The 24,805-nt window shown below is 42.4% G+C and overlaps 1 protein-coding gene across 1 annotated transcript in view; it reads left to right on the top strand.

Moving 5' to 3' along the window:
* Positions 1–325: 325 nt before the first annotated feature.
* Positions 326–24,805, top strand: part of SYT16 (synaptotagmin 16) — a gene marked incomplete at both ends in the record, with an annotated part of 36,880 nt that continues 12,400 nt past the window's right edge. Inside the window, 3 exons of the mRNA XM_079537096.1 lie at positions 326–872; positions 19,557–19,810; positions 23,576–24,019. Of these exons, the coding sequence (XP_079393222.1) occupies positions 326–872; positions 19,557–19,810; positions 23,576–24,019 (1,245 nt within the window). The remainder of the gene's footprint in view (positions 873–19,556; positions 19,811–23,575; positions 24,020–24,805) is intronic.

Here is a 24,805-nt window from a genome sequence, read left to right as displayed (position 1 = left end):
TTTTTCTGCTTTAGAATATGTATTTTTCTCCCATGTTCTATGTTTGTGTATTTATGGTGCATTTATTCACTGAATGGAAACTTTCCAGAACTCTCCAGGAATATGCAGTTTGTCCACTGTTTCTGGATTTCCAGTAGCATTCTCAGTGAAGTCCTTTATACCTTTCTCTAGACATGAGGTGGATAATATATTGGTGGACAAGCAATTTACAGTAACCTCTTATGACACTTTTTTTTTTTTTTTTTTTTTAATAGCTTTCTGAATCATAAGTGACATGCTGGTGAAGCTGAACAGCTGATCTCCAGATACTGTCATAGTATTAACCATGGCATCTGAGGCTGTTCAGAGTTTTCTTCAGCCGCTCTCTTCTTGGTTGTCTCAAATATACGAAGCTATCCAACAAGCAGGAGACTCCATATCTGCTTCACTGCTGAATTTGAGTGGAGTCGGTCGTGAGTCAGAAGAAGATAGAAACCGGGGCTTGGAGGGCAGTGGAGTAGCTTATGAGGATTGTTCTGTGGAATCAGAAGATGAAAGACGCATAGACCTGTGGGATGAGGAATACACGTGCCCTAGAGAAGATGGTCACATTGCAGGTCGTGATCTGCCTTCAAAGGCCCTCCCCTGTGGTTCTGACATGAGTCTGCAGAGGCAAAAATGGGTTAAAAATACCACCAGCTTACCCCAGCAATGTACTGAAAGGACTGGGCCTTTGGCTGCCGATGGATCACATTGGATGAACGAAGATCTGCAGCCACTTCCTACTATCTCTGAAGATGAAAGTGAGCGCTCTGTGAGGATGAGAGGTCATGATTACAGCATCAGCGTGGGTAGCTCTTTAGAAATTAATGAAGACAAGGCAAGTTTTGCAGGTAAGCAGCCAGCAAACACCTAGATTTCTCATCTCTGGTATTGATTTGATGTAGTAGCATATCTGCTCATTTTGTTCAGTGTAGTCTTTGTTTCTCACCATGACATAAAACTGCATTGAGAATCCCAGAGAAAAGTCTAACCTTTCCCTCTTCTCTTCCCAGTTCTTTTCTTATTCATGAAACTGATCTAATTGAAATTAGTGGAAATTTTCAGAATTAAATGCTGTATATTAGATACCAATCAGAGCCTATTGCGGCAGCACAGAGCATTTTTCTATGCTCACCGTGTTTTGTTTCAGGTAACAGGATCTTTTGAAGGAGTGTTTAGCCTTAAGCCTTTGCTTTGAGAACCATCTGCCTTTTCATCATTGCTATTAAAGATATGTATTTAATCTTAAACCTTGTTTCTTTGTGCCAGGAACCTCAAGATGTTACTGTGCCATGTGCTGCGAAATGCTCTACTAAAAAGCCAGTCATATCTCATGATCTTAGGGATGAAAGGCTCCCAAATCACTTTTCCTCTCTCCCACCACCACCGCAGACTTTTTGATTTAAAGTGAAAAGGACAGCAGTCAGGAGATTATGGGATGGGTAAATCAGTTTGGTGTTTTCAGTTTTAATGATCAGAAGTCATAATTAGGTCTAATTAAGTGACATGAACAGCTTCTCAAGTACTTACGTTCAGGGCTGAATCACAGCCACTGGACTTTTATTCTAGATACCACTGTAGATGTGGGTAGAGGTTCCCTGGTTCACAGAAAACAAATAGGGGTGTGTTTTCCAATCAAATGTTTGAAATAGGAAGTTGAAGCTATTAAAATGTTTGCTTTAAAATGGTCAAGAGCTTTTCATCAGGAGTTCTTTCACCAAGAACCTTTCTGCTTCTAGGGAAGTGTTATATGCATTTAGCCTTTTTGGTGTAGGCTGTCGAAGTTTAGGCTTTCTGGTTTTGCTTTTGATAGGAATATCAGGCTGAAGGTATAAACTTTGACTGCATTCTTTGGATGTTAAAATTAGCTCCTTTCTTTATTACTGTTCTTCACACTGTCATGGCCAGGGTATAAGATGATGAAGGGACTGGACTAGCTTTCCTAGAAGGAGAGACTGAGATCTGAGACTGTTCAGATGGAAATGAGGAGGCTCGGGGGGGATCTCATCAATGTCTGCAAATACTGGAAAGGAAGGTATGGAGCCAGTCTCTTGTCAGTGGTGCCAAGTGCCAGGACAGGCATGTTCCAAATGAATGAGCACAGTTTATTTGGAAAAGCACCCTGGAGATTCTCTACCCTCTGGTTCCCCAGGTATTTTGTATTTTTCCTATACATTGTCTGTGCAATATCCTTCCCTGGAGGTTTGTTCACAAACACCAAGTCGAAGCCAAAGGGATGAGTTTAGTGAGTGTTTGGATCTAGTGTCCAGAGCACAGGTGCACTGGAGCAGGCTAAGCATGTGCAACCCTGATTGCTGCAGGACCTTTCAGAGAAGTACCCCAACAGAGGCTGCCAGAGCCATTCAGAGCTATTCAGAGCAGGCTGGGGAGCAGTACGTGCCAGATGTGTTCTGATGGTGACCACCAGGTCTTTGTCCTATCTCTGGACCCATACCTATGTTCAGAGGATGGGAGAAAAGATCATGAACTCTGAGAGCTGAGGGCCAAAAATGGGCTGCTGTCACTGTCAAAGCAGTTTTTCACTTGCAGTCTTATCTTTGGGGATATCTGAAGAGCAGGTTCTTAAAAGCATGCAGATGGATGAGATGGGCTCACAGTAGAGAGACACTCAGGTACTGGAGTAACCTGGCACAGCAGCTGAAGAGAATTGCTGTCAACCTTTTCCCAGTCAAGAGCAGGTGCTGATGACCAAGTTGCTGTTGCCGGGCTCTTGTTTATTACCTAATAGCTTTCCTTCTTAGTAGGCTGTCTGGAGCTGCTGTGGAGTAGGAGGCTGTCTTTATAGAGCTTGCCAGCGCCTACACTGATGCAGCCTGGAGCTCTCTGCTTCCACATGAAGCGCTTCAGAAGGCATTGCACAGCTTTTTACACCACAGGGAATGTCACTGTAAATGCTCAAAAGTGGTCTTTTATCTCTTTATCTCTGCACTGCACTGTACAGAGGGCCATTCAGTGCCCTCAAGACATGACAGTCATGAAGTTGGCTGCTTGAGGGCTGGGACCTGGTGCCTTTTTTTCCTCAAAGCTATCCAAGTTGTATAATAAGAGAGAAGGTGCTGAACTGTGATATGAAAATATCTTCCACAACACACACACATGCTCTTTGTATTTCATGTATTTCTTTATATTTCCTTTTTTTTCCTTTTAGATTCATTCTCTAACATCAAGAGTATGAACTCTTGTGATGGTAACCTAGACATGCAGAGAGCCTGTAATACCCTGAGAACTTAAAATTTCAGTCGTGCATTAAAATGATCAAGAGATGTTTGAGGTAGCCTTATTTCTGTTAGCTTTGTTATCTAACCCTAAGTGACAATGTAAGTGAGCATATGGACTTGCTGACATTCACCAAAGGCATTCAATAGCATCAGTATTAGCTTTGAGCATTTTTCCTTGCATTTGGCATATTTTCATCATTTCTACAAAATGCGTGTTTCCTGTTTATCCTTATATTCTTTCAGAACATTGCATCTTGACTTTATTTCACTTAATGTACCGTATTTCTCTTCACAATAGAATATTTTAAAGCTAAATTGGCACAAAACAGTTGCAATGCTGAATGCTTTTTGTTGCCATGGAAATATTCCTGGGCACTTACTGACGACCTGGTTGCCAATAGTAATGTAACAGAGAAAATAGATATGCTTCATTTAGCAGCCACTGGTGATTAAAGAGCCACAGAAACCTGTTACAAGGTCATTCCAATATATAGCTTATTAGGTTTAAGAGAAGAGAAAAACCACGCCCCAGAGGAGAATAATTTTCTTTTCTTAAAAAAAAAAAAAAAAGAAAAAAAGATTCAAAACAAAATCCAGTTGTTCACTGCTCTTAAACTTAAAGCGTGCTTCTGAGACAAAATAAAATTGCAGTTAAAAACCCATCATTACCCCATTTTCTTTTTATCAAATATGTTTTTGATTGCATTTTTGCCTCCTAAAGAAAAGTGTCCTAGCTCCATTAGCAGCTTTTCTGAGGCCTCAAAGCAGCAAACACATTACTGAAAATCATTTTTAGGCTTAGGGATCTAATATATAATTTGAGCAGTGAGGTTCTGGCGTCTGTAAATCAAATGTCTGATAGATCATAGAATTACCATGGTTGGAAACGACCGTCCATTCTAACTGTCCACCTATCAACAATATTTGCTGCTGAACTGTGTCCCTCTGTACAACTTCTAAACCTTTCTTGAACGCAGTGCTGAGACACTGAGGCATGCTAATCAGCAGGGTGCTGGTTTGGCTGCTGCTGAGTCCCAGTCTGTGCTTCAGCGATGCTAGTAATGTTGTGCCAAGTTGAAAAACAAATGCAGGGATAAGCTTTTCACTTGAGATCCCTTTGAGCCACAATTGAAAAATGAATGAAGTTGCTCAGTAGCGCAAGCTGCTTGGTGTAAGAGGTTAGCAATGGGTATGCAGTCCCTTCCATGCATGCAGATCCCTGCTGCCCTTCACAGAGCATGTAATTGTAAATTACAGATTTACAGTTTGTTGCAAATACAGAGGAACTTGCTCTTGCAGCTGCCTTGAGACCCTCCCTTGCTGTCTAGCCTCAGTGTGTCGTCCATCTAAGAGCGGGTAGGGGAAGAGCTTTTGCATCCTCCTATGTCTGAGATGCTATCAGCTGACTGGGGGTGGCTGCTGAAAGTGTGGCTGCCAAATCTATCATTGCACATTTGGCTTAAGAGTTGGAAAAAAAAAAACCAGCAGAGCAATAAGGCACTTCTAAAAGTAGTACACTGCTAACGAAGGGGTAGAACAGGTCTGTTTCTCAGCCTAGTTCTCTTATAGAAAGAGAAGTAATAATGAAAAAAGTGAGGAATAGCAATAAGCACACCGTAAATACAGTGATCTTAATCTGCTTCTTCCTCAGGGTCCATGTCCTTTGCAAAAGAAAAAGTTAGTGACCACTGAGGTAGTGGTTCCAGCAACCACTGCTCTGGAAAGGCACGGGGAGAGACACGGCAGCAGAGCTGAGTCTTCTGAATCAAACGGATCTATTTTTGCACAGAGAGTTCTGTGACTGAAGAGTCTCCCGAGCTGTCTGACACTGTGTTCATAACACTAGCGTAATATATAGGTGAGCACTGTGCTTAAATTGCATGAAATCCATGGAGGTTTTTTTCCATCAATTAGGCAATCTCAAAGCTAGCTAAAGTAAATTTTTTGACCTTAGAATGCTAGGAGGTTTGATGTCCTAATAGGAATCTTGTCTAGATGGCTAGAAATCTCTCTTCAATGCATGTAAAGGGAGGCACACCTCTGAGGCTCTGGGAATTTTAAAACTAGAGAGCACTACTGCATTTACTTACCTTGGCCTCCAGCTTAACAGGGGTCATTGATTTTTGCCAGTAATTGCTGTAGTGGAAGAAATTATTCTTTCTGCTGTACGTGAATGCTCCTGACCTCAGTAAACGACCCTTCATACAGCCAGGAATTCCTAGGCAAGAAGTGAGTTTTCATTAGGTCCTGTAGTCCCATGTAGCAAAATAGGCCCACAAGAAAAATATGTTGCTTGTGTGATAAATCAAACTTTGGTGTGAACCTGAATCTACAATAGATAGATGGCCTGTTTCCATTTTTGAAGATCCTAAGTGCTGATGTATTTTATTATCTGTCTGGCTATGGAGCCAGCCAGTGCTCCAGCCAGAATGTAGCCCTATAAAATCAGTGCCTGCACTCCAAGCAGGACATTTAAAGAGGCTACACTAAATTGACAGCAGCACTAACACTGAGTGAAGGCAAGCAAAGGCACATAGTGGGCAAAAGCACTTCACAGAAAATACTCCTGGTTGCTCAAGTGGGAGAAAGCATAACGTGACTGGGGATATGCATCTGGGATCTGAAGGATATGATAAGAGTCCACAGCTTTCTGAAGTGAAGTGCAGACATGAGTTTGCATCAAATGCTTTCTCTATGTAAAAGTCAGAATTGCTTAGAAAGTACTTGTGCGCAGACTTCTGTCCTTGTGAAGCTGGCACCACGGTCCTTTCTGTATTTAAATTACTAATTTGCAGTTGTGTCTTTTAAAGGTTGAAATTTTGATGGCTTGGATTTTCACCAATTTCCTTGTCTAGGAGGCAAGGCTTCCTCCTGTCCAGTTTCCTAATGGGCATGAGGGGTGTTACTCTCTTTAGGATTATCTGTCATCTGTGCTTGCCATCCAGAAGGTTGCATAAGCGGTATGGAGAAAGGTTTATTTCAAAAGGAAGAAATAGATGTCGCCATTCAGCACAGTGGCAGAACAAATTGTGTGTGAGCGTGTGTGTTTGTGCATGTATTTTCTAATCCACTTTTGCTAAGTGGCATCCTCTTCCCACTCCCCATATGGCAGTTGCGACTCTGTCTTCCTCTGGGAAGGTTGTTTAGGGCTCAGGAGGCTTCTTTTGCCAATAAACAGGATCTTGGCAGCATCTGGGGAGTGCTGCCTCTCCTAGATACCCTGCCTCCTCACCTTCCATCTCCTACTACGGGTGAGGCAGGTGTGAATGATCTCACTGCGCTGTGCTGGAGGTTACATGCAGGCATACTAGCAGCACTCTGTGCAGAGCTCAAGCATAGTATTTCTGTGAGCTGATGCAAATAGTAGTACTTTTTGTCTCTTTACGTTTGCAGTCATTGCTAGTTTAGCCTGCTTCTTACAAGGCTGCTCATGCAAACCCATGATTGCAGGCAAATGCTTGCAGAAGTGAATGACCGTTAGGACTGCTGAAAGCATGGATAATCCTTCTCTGTTTCTTCCTAGCCTCTCTATACTGCACTCATATGAAGTTGTGTTAGATAAATTCACCCTTCTAAAAGGTGAGCTGATGGTGGCCCTTGTCTTTTGCCAGAGATAGGGGTTTAGGTATGAATATCTTTTTCACAGTTAATTTCAGGCTATTGTAATGATCTGTTGGTAGCAGGCATCATCTTGGGTGGCCTAGCAATTTCCTGAAACACAACCATAGTAACCAAAGGAAAAGACTGAAATGAAAGTAAAGGGGGCAGATTGAAGTCATGGAGGAAAAAATGTGCAGTTTTATAAGTGGCAAATGGGTATATTGTGCCAGTGGGGATCTTCTGGGTAATGAGGAAGATGTGGTTGAGCTGTACCTCTGCAGATGCTGTTTGCATGGTTCTCGTGCAGTTACCTCTGATTTAGGGATGTTTTGTCGACAACAATTTGTAGAGCAATCATGAAAGACTTAGGTTGAATCTCCAACCAGTCCATAGCAAAGCCTGTAGAAAATCCTTTGAAGTAACTGATTTTTAGTCAGTGATGCTCTCATGCCTTTCGCTCTCCACCAAAAAAGTTCCCTGACACTCAGGCAAACGTTCCCTATTTGGAACTTGGCATTGCTGCATGATGAAGCATCCCTGGAAGCACTGTACTGGGCGTGAGTGAGTGGCCACAAACAGTGTGCTCAGAGACAGTGAAGCCCATACAGTGCATACATAGCAGCTTAATCCATGTGGGAGTGTTCTCCAGCAAGTAGTCTGAGAGTTATGGTGCTGGAGAAAAGCCCTCCTGAGTTTGGATTAATGACAGCACGGAGATTTGCTGAAACTCTGTGTCACAGGGTTGATTTTGGGGTCTCGACCTCTTACCTTAAGTAATATGCTGTAGCTATTAAGCCATTGGGCCCGGGAGTCATTTTGCAGTTGTCAGTAGCTAGCTATTTTCTAATTGTCAGATATAAAGCTGTGGCTGAGATGTGCTGTCTTTCCTGGGTCACAAGTTATGCTACTTCCCATGCCTGGCTGCATGGGCATGGTGCCTTGAATTAGCTTCTTGCTTCACTTAATTGTTATGTGTCCCTTACTTATTGCTTTTAAATCAGGTGAGCCTTCCACAGATAGCCCAGAGAGATTATTGATGTCTCATCCCTGGAGATATGCAAGGCCAGGTTAGATGGGACCCTGGGCAGTCTGTCCTAGTGCTTGATCTAGCAGCTGGCAGCCCAGCCTACGGCAGGAGGTTGGAACCTTGATGAACCTGGAGGTCTCTTCCAAGCCAAGCCATTTTATGATTCCACATGATCACTAAAGCTTAAGCAAGTAGAAACAGGGATAAAGAAGGAGGACAAGACTATCTGCTTTGGGTGACAGCGTTGGTTGCAAACGCATGAGAATTTTGTTACACCACATCCTCGCCTGCTGCTGCTACCCAGGGTTGTGATTTTTCCCAGGAAAATGAAGGTGTTACAACAGTGATACGGGGGGGTCTGGTAAATCAACCCTGTGGTAGCAAACAGAAAGTTTCAATTAGGAAAAACAGTGGGAAGATAAATGTCTGCCTTGTTGCAGTGCAGTAGTTATCCGTAGCAACCCCAAACAAATCTCTTTGCGAAGGAGTTGATTTCCACCCTGTTAATCAGCAAACAAAGACTTGTGGGTGTGAAGCTGATGGTTACGCATTGAGTGCAAGGAATGGCCTATAATCAGCACGCATGTGCTGGATCTAGCTGCTTCTGAGTGTGGCACAGAGAAACTGAGCAGTCTTGGCTCTCTTGGGCACCCCCTTGGCCAACTTGATTTCTGTGAGGAGGCAGGCCATTTTCTGGAAGGAGCCAGTGCCACTTCAGATGAATGTCCTTATAGTTTGTGCAGAGACAAAGTGGCTCTTGCTTTAGAATTAGTGCCAAGCCAAATAAAAGAGATGAGTGATGGGGGAGCTGAAGGAGTTCCACCTGTTGGAGTACAAAGACTACTAGGAAAGACATCATGGGAATAATGCTTATAAAAAGAGAAGGTTACTTTTTTTTTTTTTAGAAAGAAAGGACAGTGTTTCCTAAAACATTGGTCACGGGGACCCTGCACTTTTAGTTTCTTGGTCTTAAGATCATCCAGTTCCAACCCCCTGCTACAGGCAGGAGCACATCCCTCTAAAGCAGGTTGCTCACGGCCCCATGCAGCCTGGCCTTGAGTGCTTCCAGGGAGGGGGCATTCACAGCCTCACTGGGCAACCTGTTCCAGTGTCTCACCACCCTCACAATAAAGAATTTTTAGTTTAAATCTACCCTCTTCCAGTTCAAAACCATTTCCCCTCACCCTGTCACTACCTGCCCTGATAAACAGTCCCTCCCCAGCTTTCCTGTATGCCCCCTTCAGGTACTGGAAGGCTACTGTAAGGTCCCCCTGGTGCCTTCTCTTTGCCAGGCTGAAAAGCCCCTGCTCTTTCAGCCTGTCCTTGCTGGGAAGGTGCTCTAGCTCTCTGACCATCTTTGTGGCCCTTCTCTGGATCTACTTTAACAACTCCATTCTGCTGCAGGCAAAGCATCTGCAGTTGAAAGGGACTTTCCTGCCTTGCAGCCACATATCATTTTCAAGCAGCCAGACCAAAGGGTGTGCTTTGACTCATGGGTGCAGCTGTGCCCACACCACAGGGGTTTCTGGCGTGGCAGCATCTTCTACAGCATGCAGTCTTTTGTCTTCCACCTCTCTGCAAGTCCTGGGCCTGTGCTCGTAAATCCCAGTGACACAAATGAAGCCTGACTCATGCTTGCTCCACATGTGGAACATAAAATAGGTGCTTCTTGGCTGCCATTTCCTTTTGCTATGGAAGAACCTTAGGCAACAAAGTGAGAGTTAGCTTGGAGCTGAATCTCATGTTCCTATTTTTAAAACCAAATTTTGCAGTAGGAAAAAGGCAATAGGAAAAGATGTTGATTTTCATGCTGTTTGGCATGGAGAGGGCAGCTCTCTATTTCTTTGCACAGCAGCATGTAGAATTGGAGTTTATTGCTCTGACTGCTGTATTGTTTGGCTATGGAAGTGCTTGATGGTCAGAACCAATTACTGCAATTGGTCTTTTTTCAGATTACTCCTTGACTTTTCTGTTTGCTTTCTATTGGAAACTTCCCCTGGTCTGAAAGCTGCCAAGTGCTGGTTCTCCATGTGTGTGGACCATGTGAAGATGAGGTGGATGTTTCTGCTGTATAAACAGGTGGCTTTTTGGTGACTCCAAATAGCTTTGAGCATAAATGAAGATAAGGGTGCCCTAGTCCCTTGTCAAATCCATAGATCAGGCAGTTGCATTGCTCTGTGCTTTGGTTTGAATCCCAAGGTCAGGTGTTGATACCAAGAATGAAAGCACACACTAGACTGAAGACGCTGTGCAAATCAGAGCTGTAGTTAGACAGAAATTGGTAGTGGGAGCTCCATGTGTACCATATGTTCCTCGGTAAAAGGTTCCTCCTCTGACCTGAGAACCTTCAACAAACCCATTGTTTGAAGCAAGCCTTCCAGTTTTCCAGAAAAGCAGGCCTTTTCATCACTCTGTGTGCAGCTCCAGGTTTTGCTGAGTTAGAAACCAGTGCAGATTTCTGTTTCTCTGTCATCCTGATCATGAAAATTTTAGGACCAGGCTTCTGTGATTGCTTCTGTAATAGCAAAGAACACAGCACAGAGAGCTCCTGGGATCCTCCAAGTGAATGCAATATGCATAGATGTGCTGATGTTGTCTCAGTTATGTGATCAAATGCTTTATTCTTTTTTTATAGCACTTCTGCTTCCTTCAGGGCTTGGTGGTTCTCCCATTGAAGTTCTAATTGGCTTCAGTAAAACTGGATCAAAAACTTTAGGAAAAAAAAGTGAATGCACAAAGGGTAGCATTAAATGTATAGGAAAGCAGAAATTTGTTTTCGTTGCTCATCCAAAATCACTGTATTTTTGTTCTGTTTTGTTTTTGTTTTTTAACAGTCAGGCAGACAGGATGCATGGGGTACATCTATATTTTACACCTACACTATGTATTTTATTTGGTAACTTACTTTCTTGGATCAGCTTTGAGCGAATGGTAAGCTATTGTTTTCACTTGGTAATGCTGCAGAGAATTCTTGAATTATTTATTTCATGCAGTTTAACTTAGTGTGTCTGGATGCCTGTAAGCTAACTTTGTAACTGGTAGGGTGTGTGAAATTTCTGGATAAATACTGGTAGTTTGAAATACCTTGTTAGAAGAAAAGGTCACCCTTTTTCCTCCCCCACTGTCATCTTTGGGGAAGAAGCCAAAACCAACTCACATGCATCCTTAAAAGTGGTGGGAAGTTGATTTATAAAACAGATACTGCATAGAAGTAATTGAGTTGACGTTGCTAGAGATATGTATATGCTACACAACATCTGCAGATCTCAAGATGTATTCATTATCTTTCCAGAATTTAGATTGTAATTATGGGTCCTTTTTTTAAGTTTCCATGGTGATACAGAAAATGTTTCCCCCTTGTCCTTTCCTAATCAGGACACTTGTATATTTGAATGGTGAACATTTTTCTCTCCCCTGGGTGAAGTGAGTTTTATTAATATAGAGATATTAAGCTGACATGAAGCTGTCTGCTGCTCAGGCACAGATTCAACAGCAGGCATATCAAGAATTTGCTACAGATTCCCCAGTGCCGGCCGTTTAATTAGCCTATATGCTTCCAAATGCAAGTAAGAAACAGCGTCTAGTGTTGTAACAAGTGATGCAGTCACGCTTTGGGGATTTGTAAAGTTGGAGTCAAAGTTAAGAGGCTGATAGCCTATAAAACCTGGCCGAATTCCTCCCTTTACTCAAGCAAGATGCAGTAGATGAATTCACTGGATGGTAACTTGGCACTTAGTTTAGCTCAATACTATCTCCTACGTATTAAAACAAAACAAAAAAAATTTTCTTTTAAAAATCATGTTTCTGAGCTCCATGGAAACAATCAATGAAGCAATGGTCGTCACAGCCCAATTAAAGCTGCAGTTTGAATTGCTAACTTTAGAGTTTTGCTACTGATTTACAAAGGAATCCCCCTGGTTTTGCTGCAGAGCATTGGTATCTCTCTTCTCTCTTGCACTGCTCAAATGTTCAATGGCTAAAATACTCCATAGCTAGGAATCCTAAGAAGTAGCACTGGATTTTCAAACAGTCTGGGAGTTCAAAGGGAACCCAATGCATGATGAGTACAGATTGTATATCCTTACAGTTTTTCTTTAGGAACTGCAATATTTGTAATTCTTTTTCTTCAAGGAGCTCTTGATTCATTCTTGCTGTGTTTGCCATGGTCACATTTCAGCAGCAGCTGCACCACACTTGTTCTATGGCTCCAAAACAAGAAGAGCTCCCTTTGCCCTCACGCTTCCCAAAAGAGAGAAAATTAGTAGTGTTTTTTGCAGACAGCTCAAACTTTTAAGTTTTGGTCTGAATTTATCCCACTTCTGAAATAAGGCTGCCACAGTGCTCGTGAATCCAGGATCTTCGTGCTGAATGTTTTCTAGAAAATGGGGAAAGACGTGGTGTATTTATTGAAGAAGATTTACCTAGGATTTTTGGCAAACTGAGTGTAAAGCAGACTTTTGTTTAAAATTTTATTTCGTGCCCTAAGTGCTCAGAAGATATTCATGTGTAAGTAGAGCTTACCAGCTTTTCCTGAGCATTTAAATTAATTTTGCAGAGGTAGTGAATTGGCTACACAGTTGGCTGAAAAGGAGCATGTGGTTTTATGTCTCCTGATTATTTGGGTAGATCTAGGCCATAGGGTTGCTACAACTTGAAATAATTTTTATTTGAAGCAATCTCAAAGAAGCTTATTTTTAACAGCTTTTATAAGAAATAATTTTTACAGTAGCTGGTCACCAACCATTTACAAACTAATGTCCTAAAACTACTGTTTTAATCAGAATAGGAACATTTAGCTTTAGTGGTAATGCAGTGGCACAGCTACCCAAGGAGGTGCTGGGGTTACAGTGGCTGTAGATGTTTAAGAATAGTGGAGATGTGGCACTGAGGGACTTGGGCAGAGTGGGCATGGTGGGATGGGTTGGTGGTTGGACTGGGTGATCTTGATGGCCTTTTCCAGCCTTAGTGATTGTGTGATTCTGCTGGGCTGTGGCTGGGTGCAGTTTGCTCTTCCTCAGTTCTTCTGCCCAAGGAGCTGTGCGCTGACCTCACAGTGGCAGCAGGAGGGCTTATGGAGCAGTGGATACCACTGTCACCAAGTTTACATTTCAGGATTTAATAGACCTGACACGGTGTAAAGGCAGGATCCTGCTTCTCTGCTGGAAGCCACGTGGTTGTCATGAGATAGGAAGTGAAAAAGTTGCTTTTTGTCCCAAACCAGCCCGTGTCACTGCAGTGCTCATTTGTTCAGCTGCTTGGATTTGCCGTGGTGATTATCAAAGTGAATCTTGGCAACCGTTATTGTACACTTCATGCTGAAGAGCAGCAGTAAATCGACCACTAGACATCTGGCTTATTCACACACACACGCACAAACACACACACACTGACCACTCTCTGTCTCCACTGCCCCCACTACACCACTGTGTGCCAGTGGGTCAGAACATTCTGCTGCTGGGCTCCCTCCCTGCTGATGGTGGGGGGATCAGCAGAATGCCTCTGCATCTCACCCTGACAAAGCAAGGCCAAGTATATTTAGTGTGTTCCAAACCCTCTTTCCCCATCTGGCAGCTATTTTGACACTAATGAGGGTGCAGTCATCTTGTATTCGAAACACGTGTTGGCAGTAGGAGGGGAAGGGCGTTCATGGCCATGTGCTCAAATGCGTATCTTCACTTTTAAAGGTTACAATTTACATTGGTCTCCTGAGTTCCTCTGCTGCTGGCAGATGGAGTCAGCAGTGCCTGTGAGCCGTGTGCTCTGTGTGCTTGTGGCCTTACCCATAGAGCAGGCCACGTCTGAGCTGCTTTCTCTGCACAAAAGAAGTTCCCTCTCCACCTTAGGGGGAGATGAAAGGGAGTGGAAGAGTAAGAAAGTTTTCAAGCCCTCTGCTGACTGATTTGTCATTGCATGTGCTAATGATTTTATAAGTGGTTCTGTGTGTACACTGTGTCCTACTCTGTTCCGCTCTGTTAAATACTTGCATTTAAAAAAATAATGACGCGCAGAATGGGTCAAGGTCTAACAGTTCATAACTGTTGCAGATACGATATCACATCCAGAGGTTTTTCTGAGGTTTGAAGAAGCAGTTCCACGTCGAGTTCATTCCTCATCTTCCTCAAACTCTTGCTCCCCTTTTTGTCCCCAGAAGACTGTCTGGGAGCTAGGAGTGTGCCACATCATCCAGCCTCTTGGTTTAGAGCAAGACTATCTCAATCCCAAGTTGTCATTCTCAGTGACAGTTACGGGGTGGACAAAGAACTGACAGCATCCTCAGATGGCGATGATGAGGTGATTTAGCAGCTTAAAACATGTGTGTCATGCTCACAAAGTTTTTGATCTGGAATATCTGAAAAAGCAACACAAGCGGGCATGAAGCGTAGTCCCACATTCAACCACTTGCTCTCCAGCCTTTAGGAGCAAGACACAGAGGTATCTGATGTGATTTTGCTTTCTTTCTTACTAAACTTGTTTTCCTGATTGGTTACTTGCAGCTCAGTTCTGAAATAGTTGGAGAGAGTAGAGTCTGGATCCAAGCCGTGCTGAAGTTTATGAAGATCTTTCCAATGAAAGTCTATTGTTTTTTAATTCTGGCTCATAACCCACATGGATTTTCTTGGATTTTATTGCCAGTTTTGCCAAGATAATGACTGCAGGACTTTGTTTTAATAATCTGTTTTAATCTGTGCCATTCAAGTCAAGCCTTTTAGCAAAAGCCTTTTACAACAGCTTTGCAAACACAAGGTGAACAGTGAATGAATTATGCTATATCATTTGCCAGCACATACGCCAAATGTCAGGCAGTGACAGAAACTGAAAATTTATGGCACAGAAGGGAAGAATTTTATGATCTTCTATGGACTAATGTAATGACTCTTCTATACAAACAAAGATGGGATGCATTTAAAAATGTAGCTACTTAGAAAATTGGCCCGAACACATGGATAAATTCATTAGAAGGAAGAGCTGTGAAAGTGCCCTCTGTTTTTAGTTCCATAGAATGCCTTACTTTTGAAATACGATTGCTTGATTTTAATACATGCTCTGAACATTTCAAGATATGGCCCTCCACTGAATTCTTCTGGCACAACGTGGTGCAGAGGTGCTCTTATTTTCAGGGGTAATACTAATGCTATTTAAATAGCTGTTCAAAAATTAGATTCAGCCACATGTTGAGACCTGCTTTCACTAAGGACATTCAATTCAAAATTAGACTTTTCATTATGAACTAATGCCTATATACTGATGTCCTTGAGTATGTCAAGTCTCTTCAAATTGATAATTTTGTTTTTATGGAACCAGAGACCTAGACCTACCACAGACTTAGACAGAAGGAGAAATTGAGTGTCCTGGGGAGCCTTGATAAGCTTTTCTCCCACTCAGCCTTGGCATGCAAAGTCTTCTCAGATCATGTTCTTAAACAAAATTTCCCTTGACCCTCTGTTTTTGTTATGAACGTTGTCATGATCTGCACTTTGGACTTGTTTAGCCTGAGCTTTTCAACCGTTAAAAATCTCTGTAGTAACCTGGATAGAGCTTGAGAAGAGGAGCGTGAACTGTAGGAAGGATGGATTTGGAGGATGCTCTAGGGAGCTGAATGGCTTGAATGCCAGCTCTGCCCACAGCGTCTCTGCAAATCACCCTATTAATAAAGAGCCTGCTTTAGTTGTGGAATCATGGAGTCATCTTGTGCTATTACCCAGCATGTGGTAAATTAAACAATCTTGGCCTGATTGCATAATGTAACTTGAAATTTAAGATCCTTTTTCTCTTTGAGTCCTAAAATTTACAGGCCATTTTTGTTTAGATTAATTGTAATTAGATAATAGTTCTGCTTCTTTGAGGCTCTTCTGGGAAGGTTTTTTTTTAGCACCTTGATGACTAATCTCAAAATAAGCAAAGGGCTTCTCTCAGTCTCCCTGTGTCTGGTGTGGCTCAATGCAAGGGAGACTGTGGTGCTGAGGTATTGAGAAGTGGCTTGGCACAGGGCTCCAGCAAAGGTCAGTCAAGGGAAGTATTGTGTGAGGGCAAATGCGTTTCAATCCCACTGACTCACATCTGCTCTTGTGTCTGTCTTTCAGGAAGAGATACTGGCATAGGTTGCACAGAGAGCTGGTGGTGCCCTGTGCCTGGAGACAGCCAAGGTCAGGCTGGATGGGTTCTGAGCACCTGATGGAGCTGTGGGTGTCCCTGTTCATTGCAGGGGGCTTGGACCAGATGGCCTTTTTAAGTCCCTTCCAACTCAGATGATTCTATGAAAGTCACCGCTTATAGGATTTCTAGTCCAGAAGTACCAAGTTCTATCCTGAAATCTGTTCCTTGTCTCGACTGTACTTGACTTAAACAAGCTTGCAAGTTCCCTTGCTTGCTTATGTTCAGTCTAGAAGCAGGGATCAAGTTTCTTTCATTTTTGAAAATCACAGAGAAAAGACAGGCTTTTTTTTTTTTTTTTTTTTTTTTTTTTTTTGGTAAAATCACAGCAATTTGCTGCAGTCCACAGAGCAGACATCGCCTTGGTCAATGCAAGTAACAGCCACACATTAAACTTTTCACCTCAGTGTTTCCTTCTGGTTAATAAATTATTTGGTATTCATTTAGCAAGGTCTGCTGGGCTTCATCTTCTAACTCTGACAGTGCACTTTAGGAACCATTGAGGTCTCTCAGGATGTTTCTTTAGCATATTGTAGTTCATAGAGCTGAGAGATTGTGCATCGTTGAAAAAGAAGGGTATTTTAGCTCAAACTAACAACTGATCTGCTAATTTGAATATTCGCAGTATTTCAGTATTGCACATGCTGAACTTTCCATATATCATAAGAGGAATTCTTCCATATCCCAGCAGCTATTAGGGTTCTGTTCTCTGTTGCCATGGGTGAGGCTCATCCTTTCATCTGGCCAAGTTCCGTGTTTCTTCGTAGCCAGTTCTCCAACCCTGAACAGAGCCCTTCCCAATTCTGTGGTGATGGATGGTCCCTGGTGTGCTCCTGGTCTCTGTTACGACTTGTGGTGTGTGACACAGCAGGGACAAGTGGTGGGACAGAACTGAAAAACCCACACTCTTTTAGTATACAGTGCTATCCGCCCTTAATTATAGAACAGACCTCTATTGCTCTGTGGGGACTCCTGGCTAATTAAAACTGAAATAGTTTGATAAGTCTGTCTCGGCATATATCCGTGATACTGTGCTGTTTATTCATGTCAGGTATTCATAAGACAGTTGACATTTTCTTCCTTAAAGTTCTCTCAAGTAAATTACAGGCGTTTTACTGCTATGACCTTTTCCCTTACATGAACAACTTCTGTTTTGACCATTTCTTGTGTGAATATAATACTAAAACCGATGTAATTGGAGACGTACAGTTTTTCTCTTCTGTATAGCTGGGCTATTACCTGTAACGATTCTCTAATACTGGTACTTGTAAGTGATTATCGCTTACCAAACTACTTTAAATTTAAAGAAAAAAGCCAGACTGTTTCACTAAATGGTTGCAGTGAATCACCTTTTCCCTTCTTCTCCCTGAATACTACATTTGCTTTCCTAACACATTCATTTTGTGTCTGAGTCCCAGGGAGATGGCTTGCTCTATTAATACATTTCTGGAGTTTTCCTGTTATGAATAGCCTTTTATGGCTTTAATGTAGTTTTTGAAAATTCCTCCATTATTGATCTAGATATTATCCCAGCAGGAGTCAAAACCACAAGACAATTGTGTGAGGATGATTTCTTACTACAGTAGCATTTTATTCTGAAAGCCTGCTGTGTGGTGTGTGCTTTGATGGATGACCCACTGTTTAAAATGTGTATTAGACGTTGGTTTGCTAATTAAATGCCTTAAGGAGCGCCTGTACCCATTCACACTCAGTAAATTTGTATATGTGGAATTTTCGTTGTCTTATTTCTTGCATTGCTCTGTTTACTTGTTTCTGTTTTTTGACACCGTAGAGAAAATGGGAGTAATGGCAAAAAAATGGCTTTCTGCTTTCGCTAGAGCTTCAGCTCGGGGCAGAGGGGAGAGGATGAGAGCTCTTGGTTGCAGGACTAGGTCTGCCAGACGGGAGGTGAGGAGAAGAAGAGGCGGACTGTGCACTGTAGAAGGGAGTGAGAAGAGCACTCACCTGGCACTGAGAGATCGGAATTCAGATCCCTCATTGTCCTGAAGGACCATCTCCTACATCTCAGAGCTGCACTGTGATTATAAAACTGTGAGGTGCTCTCAGACTGCTCTGTTGAAGTGCCCATGCTTGAGGCGTTTTGCTGGGAGGGAGCAGGTGAGACCCTTCATGGGCAGATGGAAAGGAACAAGTTCTCCTAGTTATTAATGGAAAGAGCAGCCAAGAAGGGAGACAAGGGCTTCTGCCCGCCTCCAAGAAATGGTTCCAGAGTCATTATTCTCCATTCTGTTTGATTGTTTTGTTTTTGTGGGGCTGATATGAATCACTAACAGTATATTTGTTCTGAGGGCCAAGCATTGAATTTCTACTCATAAGGGTTTGGACTTTTTGTTCCAGACAGTGGGATGTGGAGAGAATGAAAATGTTGGTTAATCTAAACCAAAACAGAGTAATTGTTTTCTATTTAATGCGGTAGTTATTACTATTATTTAAAGATTTGAGTTGGAGGACAAATTTGAAAAAAATATTGTTCATGAGAACAAACATTTAAATTCCAAGTATTTTTGAATCTGTTCCAATTGCTTTCATCATCTGTCTGGAAGTGCAGCTTTTTCCCATTCACTGTAACTGCTCCTAGCTTACTTGAAAGCAATAGAGGCAGAACCTGGCTCTTCGTGTTTCTAAAGCAAGGCTTGGCATCACGTTCATTGGAAGGAGAAAGGTTTTCTTCTGCAAGTATTTGCAGAACACATTCAAGGCCAAATCACAATGTTATTTTCATCTGTGTTCCTGCCCGTGTAATTACCTGTGTCACTCCACACAGAGTGCTCTCCTTGATGTCTTGGAATAAAGTGCTCTGTGTTCAAAACACAGGTTTTGATGGCACAGAGGAGGAACCTGTTGTGATTTGCACAAAATGAGACCGTTTTGTTCTCGTTTATAAACTTTCCTTTAGACCATAAAGTAAATGTTAACGACCAGATGAATTAAAACTAACAAAAGTAGGCAAGGAAGTTAGGGAATGCATCTCCTAAGCTCTCAGGGATGAGCAATGGGGTCGTGGTGGTACTTTTACCTCTGCAAAACTCCTTTTCTTACCAGCACCATCCCCTTAGCCGTGCTGGCTTCTGCCTTTTCCTCTTTCTCCTGAGTGAAAGGATGTTGCTGATACCTGTTCCTGCCTATCCTGTGCTGCCATTTGTCCAATCTGTGTTTTCATGTAAGCTTGGGGGCCACGAAGTAGCACCAAGGCACTAGAACACCCAAGGCAGTCCTTTGATTGCATTTTGTGGTTAACCTCTTCAAGAAAAAGAAGCTGGTTTCTCTGTTCAGGATGTGGAGAGTGAGGAGCGGCCATGTCCACTCCATCAAAGCTGATACGTACCAGATTTATTGCTAGTGCTGTGCTGCAGTGCTCCTAAGGGAAGCTGCCTCTGCCATACAGTGGCACGGACAAAAAAAAAAAAATAATAATAAGAGAGAGATGTTTTGGGAGAGAGAGGGCAAGGAATTCATTCTAATCCCTCTGAAATTGTTTTCTTACTGAAAATTGTTAGATCTGGATGGACTAAGCCAACTGAGTTACCAAGACAACCTGTCCTGTCATGGAAATGACCATATATCTGTTGATTCAAGAACAACGGAGTGCATGAGTGCTGGGAAGCATTCAGGGCCTAGGATGGAGTCCAGCACTGCTGATGGCTTCAGCCAGCAAGCCGCAGAAGGATGTTTGGAATTGGAGGCAGCTTTTAACAACCAGGGATTTGAAGGAAATGATGCTACTGACAGCTCATCAGCTTGGAGCCCTGAGGTACAGTGAACTGTCATTTATTACATATGATGTAAGATTTTGAATGGTACTGGTGGTTTCTATAATTTGGACAGCATCTGGAAAGCTGGAGGCAACTGGCGGGGTGTCTGGGACTTGCTAAAGTGACCATCATTGTGGTCCCCATTGAAAATGGGCATCTTTCCAAGGTAAGAGGGGGCACAAGGGTAGAGAGCTCTTTGGCTTTCCCTTAGTTCTACTCCTTTGTTTTGAAGCCTCAGGAAAACATTAGAATTTAAGACGTTGTGAATGTCTGATGACTTAGCAACCTCCTTGTCTCTCACATTCTTCCTGCGTGATGTGTTTGATTTTCTTATTATTTTACCACAAGATTTAATTTCTGAAAAAATATCAGCCTGCATCAGGCTTATTGAAAGAACAGCACAAAGGTCACGTCTTCTTCCCGAGTTAAAGGAGACTGCTCTTCAGCTGTGGAAATTAATGCTTCCATACTTGGAGCAACAAGGCTTTAAGAAAAGGGTTCCTTTCCTCAGAGCATGCAACTGGTTAAAGAGATGGAGAGCCACTCCTCAGCTCCCAAGCTCCAGCCTTAAAGGACATTTTGAATAGCATTTTGGTTTGCTGCACAACCAGTCCCACAGAGTACTATACAACACACAGGAACTCTGAGCAGTGGCAGCTTTGACCTCTCTTCGCTGTGTGCCTGACATGCTGTGTTTGTCTGCTCATCTGAGGCTCATTTCTCCTTTGCATTTGACAAATATTCCCTTGGTACATGTCTGCTGCAGTGTCTCAAATGTCCTCCACTTGAATTTCTTTGGAATACATCTCTTGATTTACTTCTGGTATGTAGATTTTAAAAATGCAAACAGTGATTATAGCATCAGGGGGCACGTATCCCCAAGTCCCAGTTTATCTTCTGTGAGCAGCTTCTCATCCAAAGGTATTGTGTGGATTAATGAAAGACTTTTTATTGCAGGAACTAAATGTTCTGACATGCCAGAAATGTTCAAGTGCTATTATGCTCCATTCAAAGCACCTCTCTTTAGAGACAAAAATGATAATTTTATGCCCCTACAGTGGAACCACAAGTACCATTTGAAGCCTCGTCCATAATTAGCTGCTCTCACAGGTTTCCCTAGCAGAAATGGACTTCTTTTACTTAGTGAAATGGATGTTGGCTCTGTCCTGAGTGACTGGGTTACACATATAGTATAACTGGGTTGGCATCACAACAACAGTGCTGGGAAGAGGGAAAAAATAAATTCATGTGAGGTTCTGCACTCCTTGGATTCCAGTTTAACCATTTGTGTAGCCAGTACATTCACAAAACACTCCCGGCCCTAAGCGGAGTTCCAGAAGCCAGTGGCTGTTTTGTTAAGACTTCTGCAGAAAGAAGATTAAGCATCTGAAAGCTTTGTGGGCTGAAAACCCACAGTGAGTGCCAGATAGCACAGATCTCTCTGAAGGCATCAGCCCAAGTGCCACAGTCTGGCATTTCTCTTTTCCTCCCTTCCTCCAATGTAAGCAGTTTTCTTTGCAGTGGATATGGCCACAGCTATTGTAATAGATTCAAGATTTCATAGAATCATAGAGTATCCTGAGTTGGAAGGGACCCATAAGGGCCATCAAGTCCAACTCCTGGCTCCATGCAGCAGGACCACCTCAAATCCAAACCCTGTGTCTGAGTGTGTTGCCCAGATGCTTCTCGAGCTCCAGCAGCTTGAGGCCATGTCCGTTGCCCAGGGAAGCCTGTGCCATGCCCAGTCACCTTCTGGTATGCAATCTGAACCCCCTTGTGTTTTAACCATTTTTTACCATTTTTAACCTTTTTAACCATTTTATGTAAGACTGAATACCTGACCTACAGTCTGCTTTTCAGGCAGCCAGAAGATGAGACACTCAGCCGGGTTGGGGCAGGAAAGTATCTCTTGGCTTTTTCTACCTGTGGGCTTATGATGATGCATGGGTGTTCACATCTTCTGCTCAGCCATGTAGATGAAAGCAGTTATGCTGCAAGTATAGTTTTCTCTACACTTTGGTAGCAGTTCTCAATTGTGTCTTGATTCCATCTCCTTAACAGCAAATGCACAGATGAAAGTGAGGAGGGATGAACTTGCAAAGAGAAAAGCGAATCAAGTGCAGTTCCATTACATTTCCTTCTTAAATATTATTTCAACAAACAGACAGAAATAACTTTGACAGCTACATAGCAGCACTTACATCTGCATAACATCACATTCTCTCCTGGCAACCTGGCCTGCCTTGTGTTTTTGCCTTTGAAACCTGCTGCTCATACGGAAAGGCATGTTTACGGGCAAGCACGTCATTCTGTGTACTGACCAAGAGATGACACTTCTCTCTTTGGCATTACTGCTGCAAGATGTATGACAGCAGATCTCCATCATTGTACAGAAATGGACTTCTGAATCCAGATCTGTGAATCTCTCTAACATCGATACAAATATGAGAAGCTGGAGCTCTGAACATCATGGCAGATGAATCTGAACACTTGAAAAGTAGACTAACAGGAAGTAGATGTCAGTTTTGAGATTTGTTTGAGGTCTTGTTTGAGACAGCCTACCCTAGAAACTTCTCAAGGGAATTACATCAGAAGTCTTATGGCCCATCAGCTGTACTCTAAACAATAAGATTCCTATGTTGAGAAGAAGCGTTACTTGAAATGCAAAGGAAGATAAATGTTTGAGGAGGAGGGTGACTCAGACTGCTAGTGACAGGCCTTAATTCACCTTCAGGCTATTAACTGGAAATCTTTCCCTAGTACAGTGTATACTCATGTTTAAATACAAATCATTGATCACTATAGCAACCCCTTTATCACTTGAAGCACATTCTAGCTCTGAGATAACGAGCACTTTTGAACAGAAAGGCGCACGCCCACTCATCAAAAGGTAAGGTGAGCATCTGTGTTTTTTATTTTCTTCTATCAAGATGACTCTTGCTTTAAAAGTAGATAAAAGATTGCGCGTGAACTGGTCTGCACACTTTTGTTTTCTGTTTTGAATTTTTAATCTGAACATTTTAGTATCCATACTAGACAGAAGGTACAGATGCATCTCTTGGGAGACTTAAAAAATGAATAAAGGATCAATATGTATTTAATCAGACAGTTTCTCTTGATTATGATTGCTTTAGCTGTGGGAAAAATACTGAGAGATAGAGTAGCATGTAGAAATGGAATTTCCATTCTGCAACAAATTTGGATATTTTGATTTCCCTTCCCATCAAAGTGAACACAATGCTTAAAGGTTTGATTATCCTACAGAACAAAATGCCCAAGAAGTTATCAGGTTTGATTGAATTTTTTTTTTATTTCAGTAATGTAAAATGAATAAATAAGTCCATGTACATTCAAGTAATAGGTTGCAACATTTTTAACCAAATGAAACCAAAAGTTTTATTAATGCCTCAAAATAAGTGTGAATGAAATGAAGTGAGAAACCCCAACTTTTGGACTAGTTTTTCCCCTGTGTACAATTTTTTGCTAAATTAGCGGTCTTTTGCTAAACATTTAAATATTGATGAAATTCTTTGTTGGAAATGTTTCAACAAGTGCTGTTGCTTACTAGATTGTATGGGGAATATTACACAGAATCAGGCAATTAACTAGCATTGGCCTCTGAGGAAGAAGTGGGGTCCTTATTTTCCAGAGAAACTGCCTAGGTTGCAAGCACAAGTGAGGTCATCAACATTTTTTAAATAGAGTTGGGATCACAGAGGCAGTTGAACTCCAGTGAAGGTTTTTTTTCTTCCTTCTCTTTGCAGGAGGCTGATGAGGTGAACAATGAACCAGCTCATCACAGTGCTCATCAGCCCGTTTGTAAATGCGGTGATCTTGATGTCATTTTCAGTTATAAAGCCTCAAGTCAAAAGCTCGTAGTTACTGTCTTGGAGGCCAGGGACATCCCAGACAAAGACCGCAGTGGTGTGAACACTTGGCAAGTGCACACAGTATTGATGCCTAGCAAGAAACAGAGGGGTAAGACAAGTGTTCAGCGAGGACCCATCCCCATGTTCAAGGATAATATCACCTTTAGTAAGCTGGAGCCACATGAGTTAGGTGGCCATGCTGTCCGTTTCCGCCTCTATGCTGTGCACAAGGTGATTGGAGAGAAGATGATGGGAGAGCAGTTGTTCTACCTGAGCAACATCAGCCAGGAAGGGGATGTGAAGGTGACGTTGGTCTTGGAGCCAAGGAGTAATTTGACCGTAAGTTTGAGGAAGGAAATTTGGAGTCCATAAAATTGTTCCTTTGGTGAATGGGGATTGGCTGTACTTAATATCTTTAATTCAGGACTGACAGAATGCAAATAGTGGATCTGTCCTGCAGTCACTACCACAGTTTGCATTAAGGGAGAGAAGGCAGCATGTCCTTCCTACACAGAAGTGCACATTATTAATAGGCTACGCAGAACCTGTAGCTTGAGTCCTGGAATCTCCAAGACTAATTGGCTTAATTTCAACAAGAACAGTAGTTCTTGTGCACCGTTATGCTGATGGAGCTGTATTACTGCCAATTTGAAGGCTACCTCATTTGGTGTTAACTCCAAGCTTGTGGATCTTTGCACTGAGCAGTTTCCATGTTACCAGAAATACTTACTGATGTTCCTTTGCATGGCAGACTGGAGAGGTAGGTCATGGGAGGAAGAAATGGCTGTGCTGCTTCATAGCCTTCCATGCACATCACAGTTGTATGGCTACGCCGATCAACTTGTGCAGAGGAGCTCTGACATGATTCACTGCCTACAAGAAGCTCAGTAAGAGGTGATGCACAGAAAATGAATGAAAGATGATACACTGGGTGAGAAGGGGATAGAGTGTACATTGTGGTTCAAGGAAGGAAATTTAGAAAATATAGTACGTGACCAAAAGTAATCCAAACTGTGCAAGGTGCATTTCATCCAAAAGCCATTTTTAAGGAGATTTACTGTGCTTCTAATGCATCGCGATGTATGCTTATCTCGGAGGCTTTGATTTGCACTAGTAATAACATGT

Source organism: Tetrao urogallus (assembly GCF_951394365.1).
Source record: "Tetrao urogallus genome assembly, chromosome: 6".
Classification (NCBI taxonomy): Eukaryota; Metazoa; Chordata; class Aves; order Galliformes; family Phasianidae; genus Tetrao; species Tetrao urogallus.
This window is presented reverse-complemented; position numbering and strand designations above follow the sequence as displayed.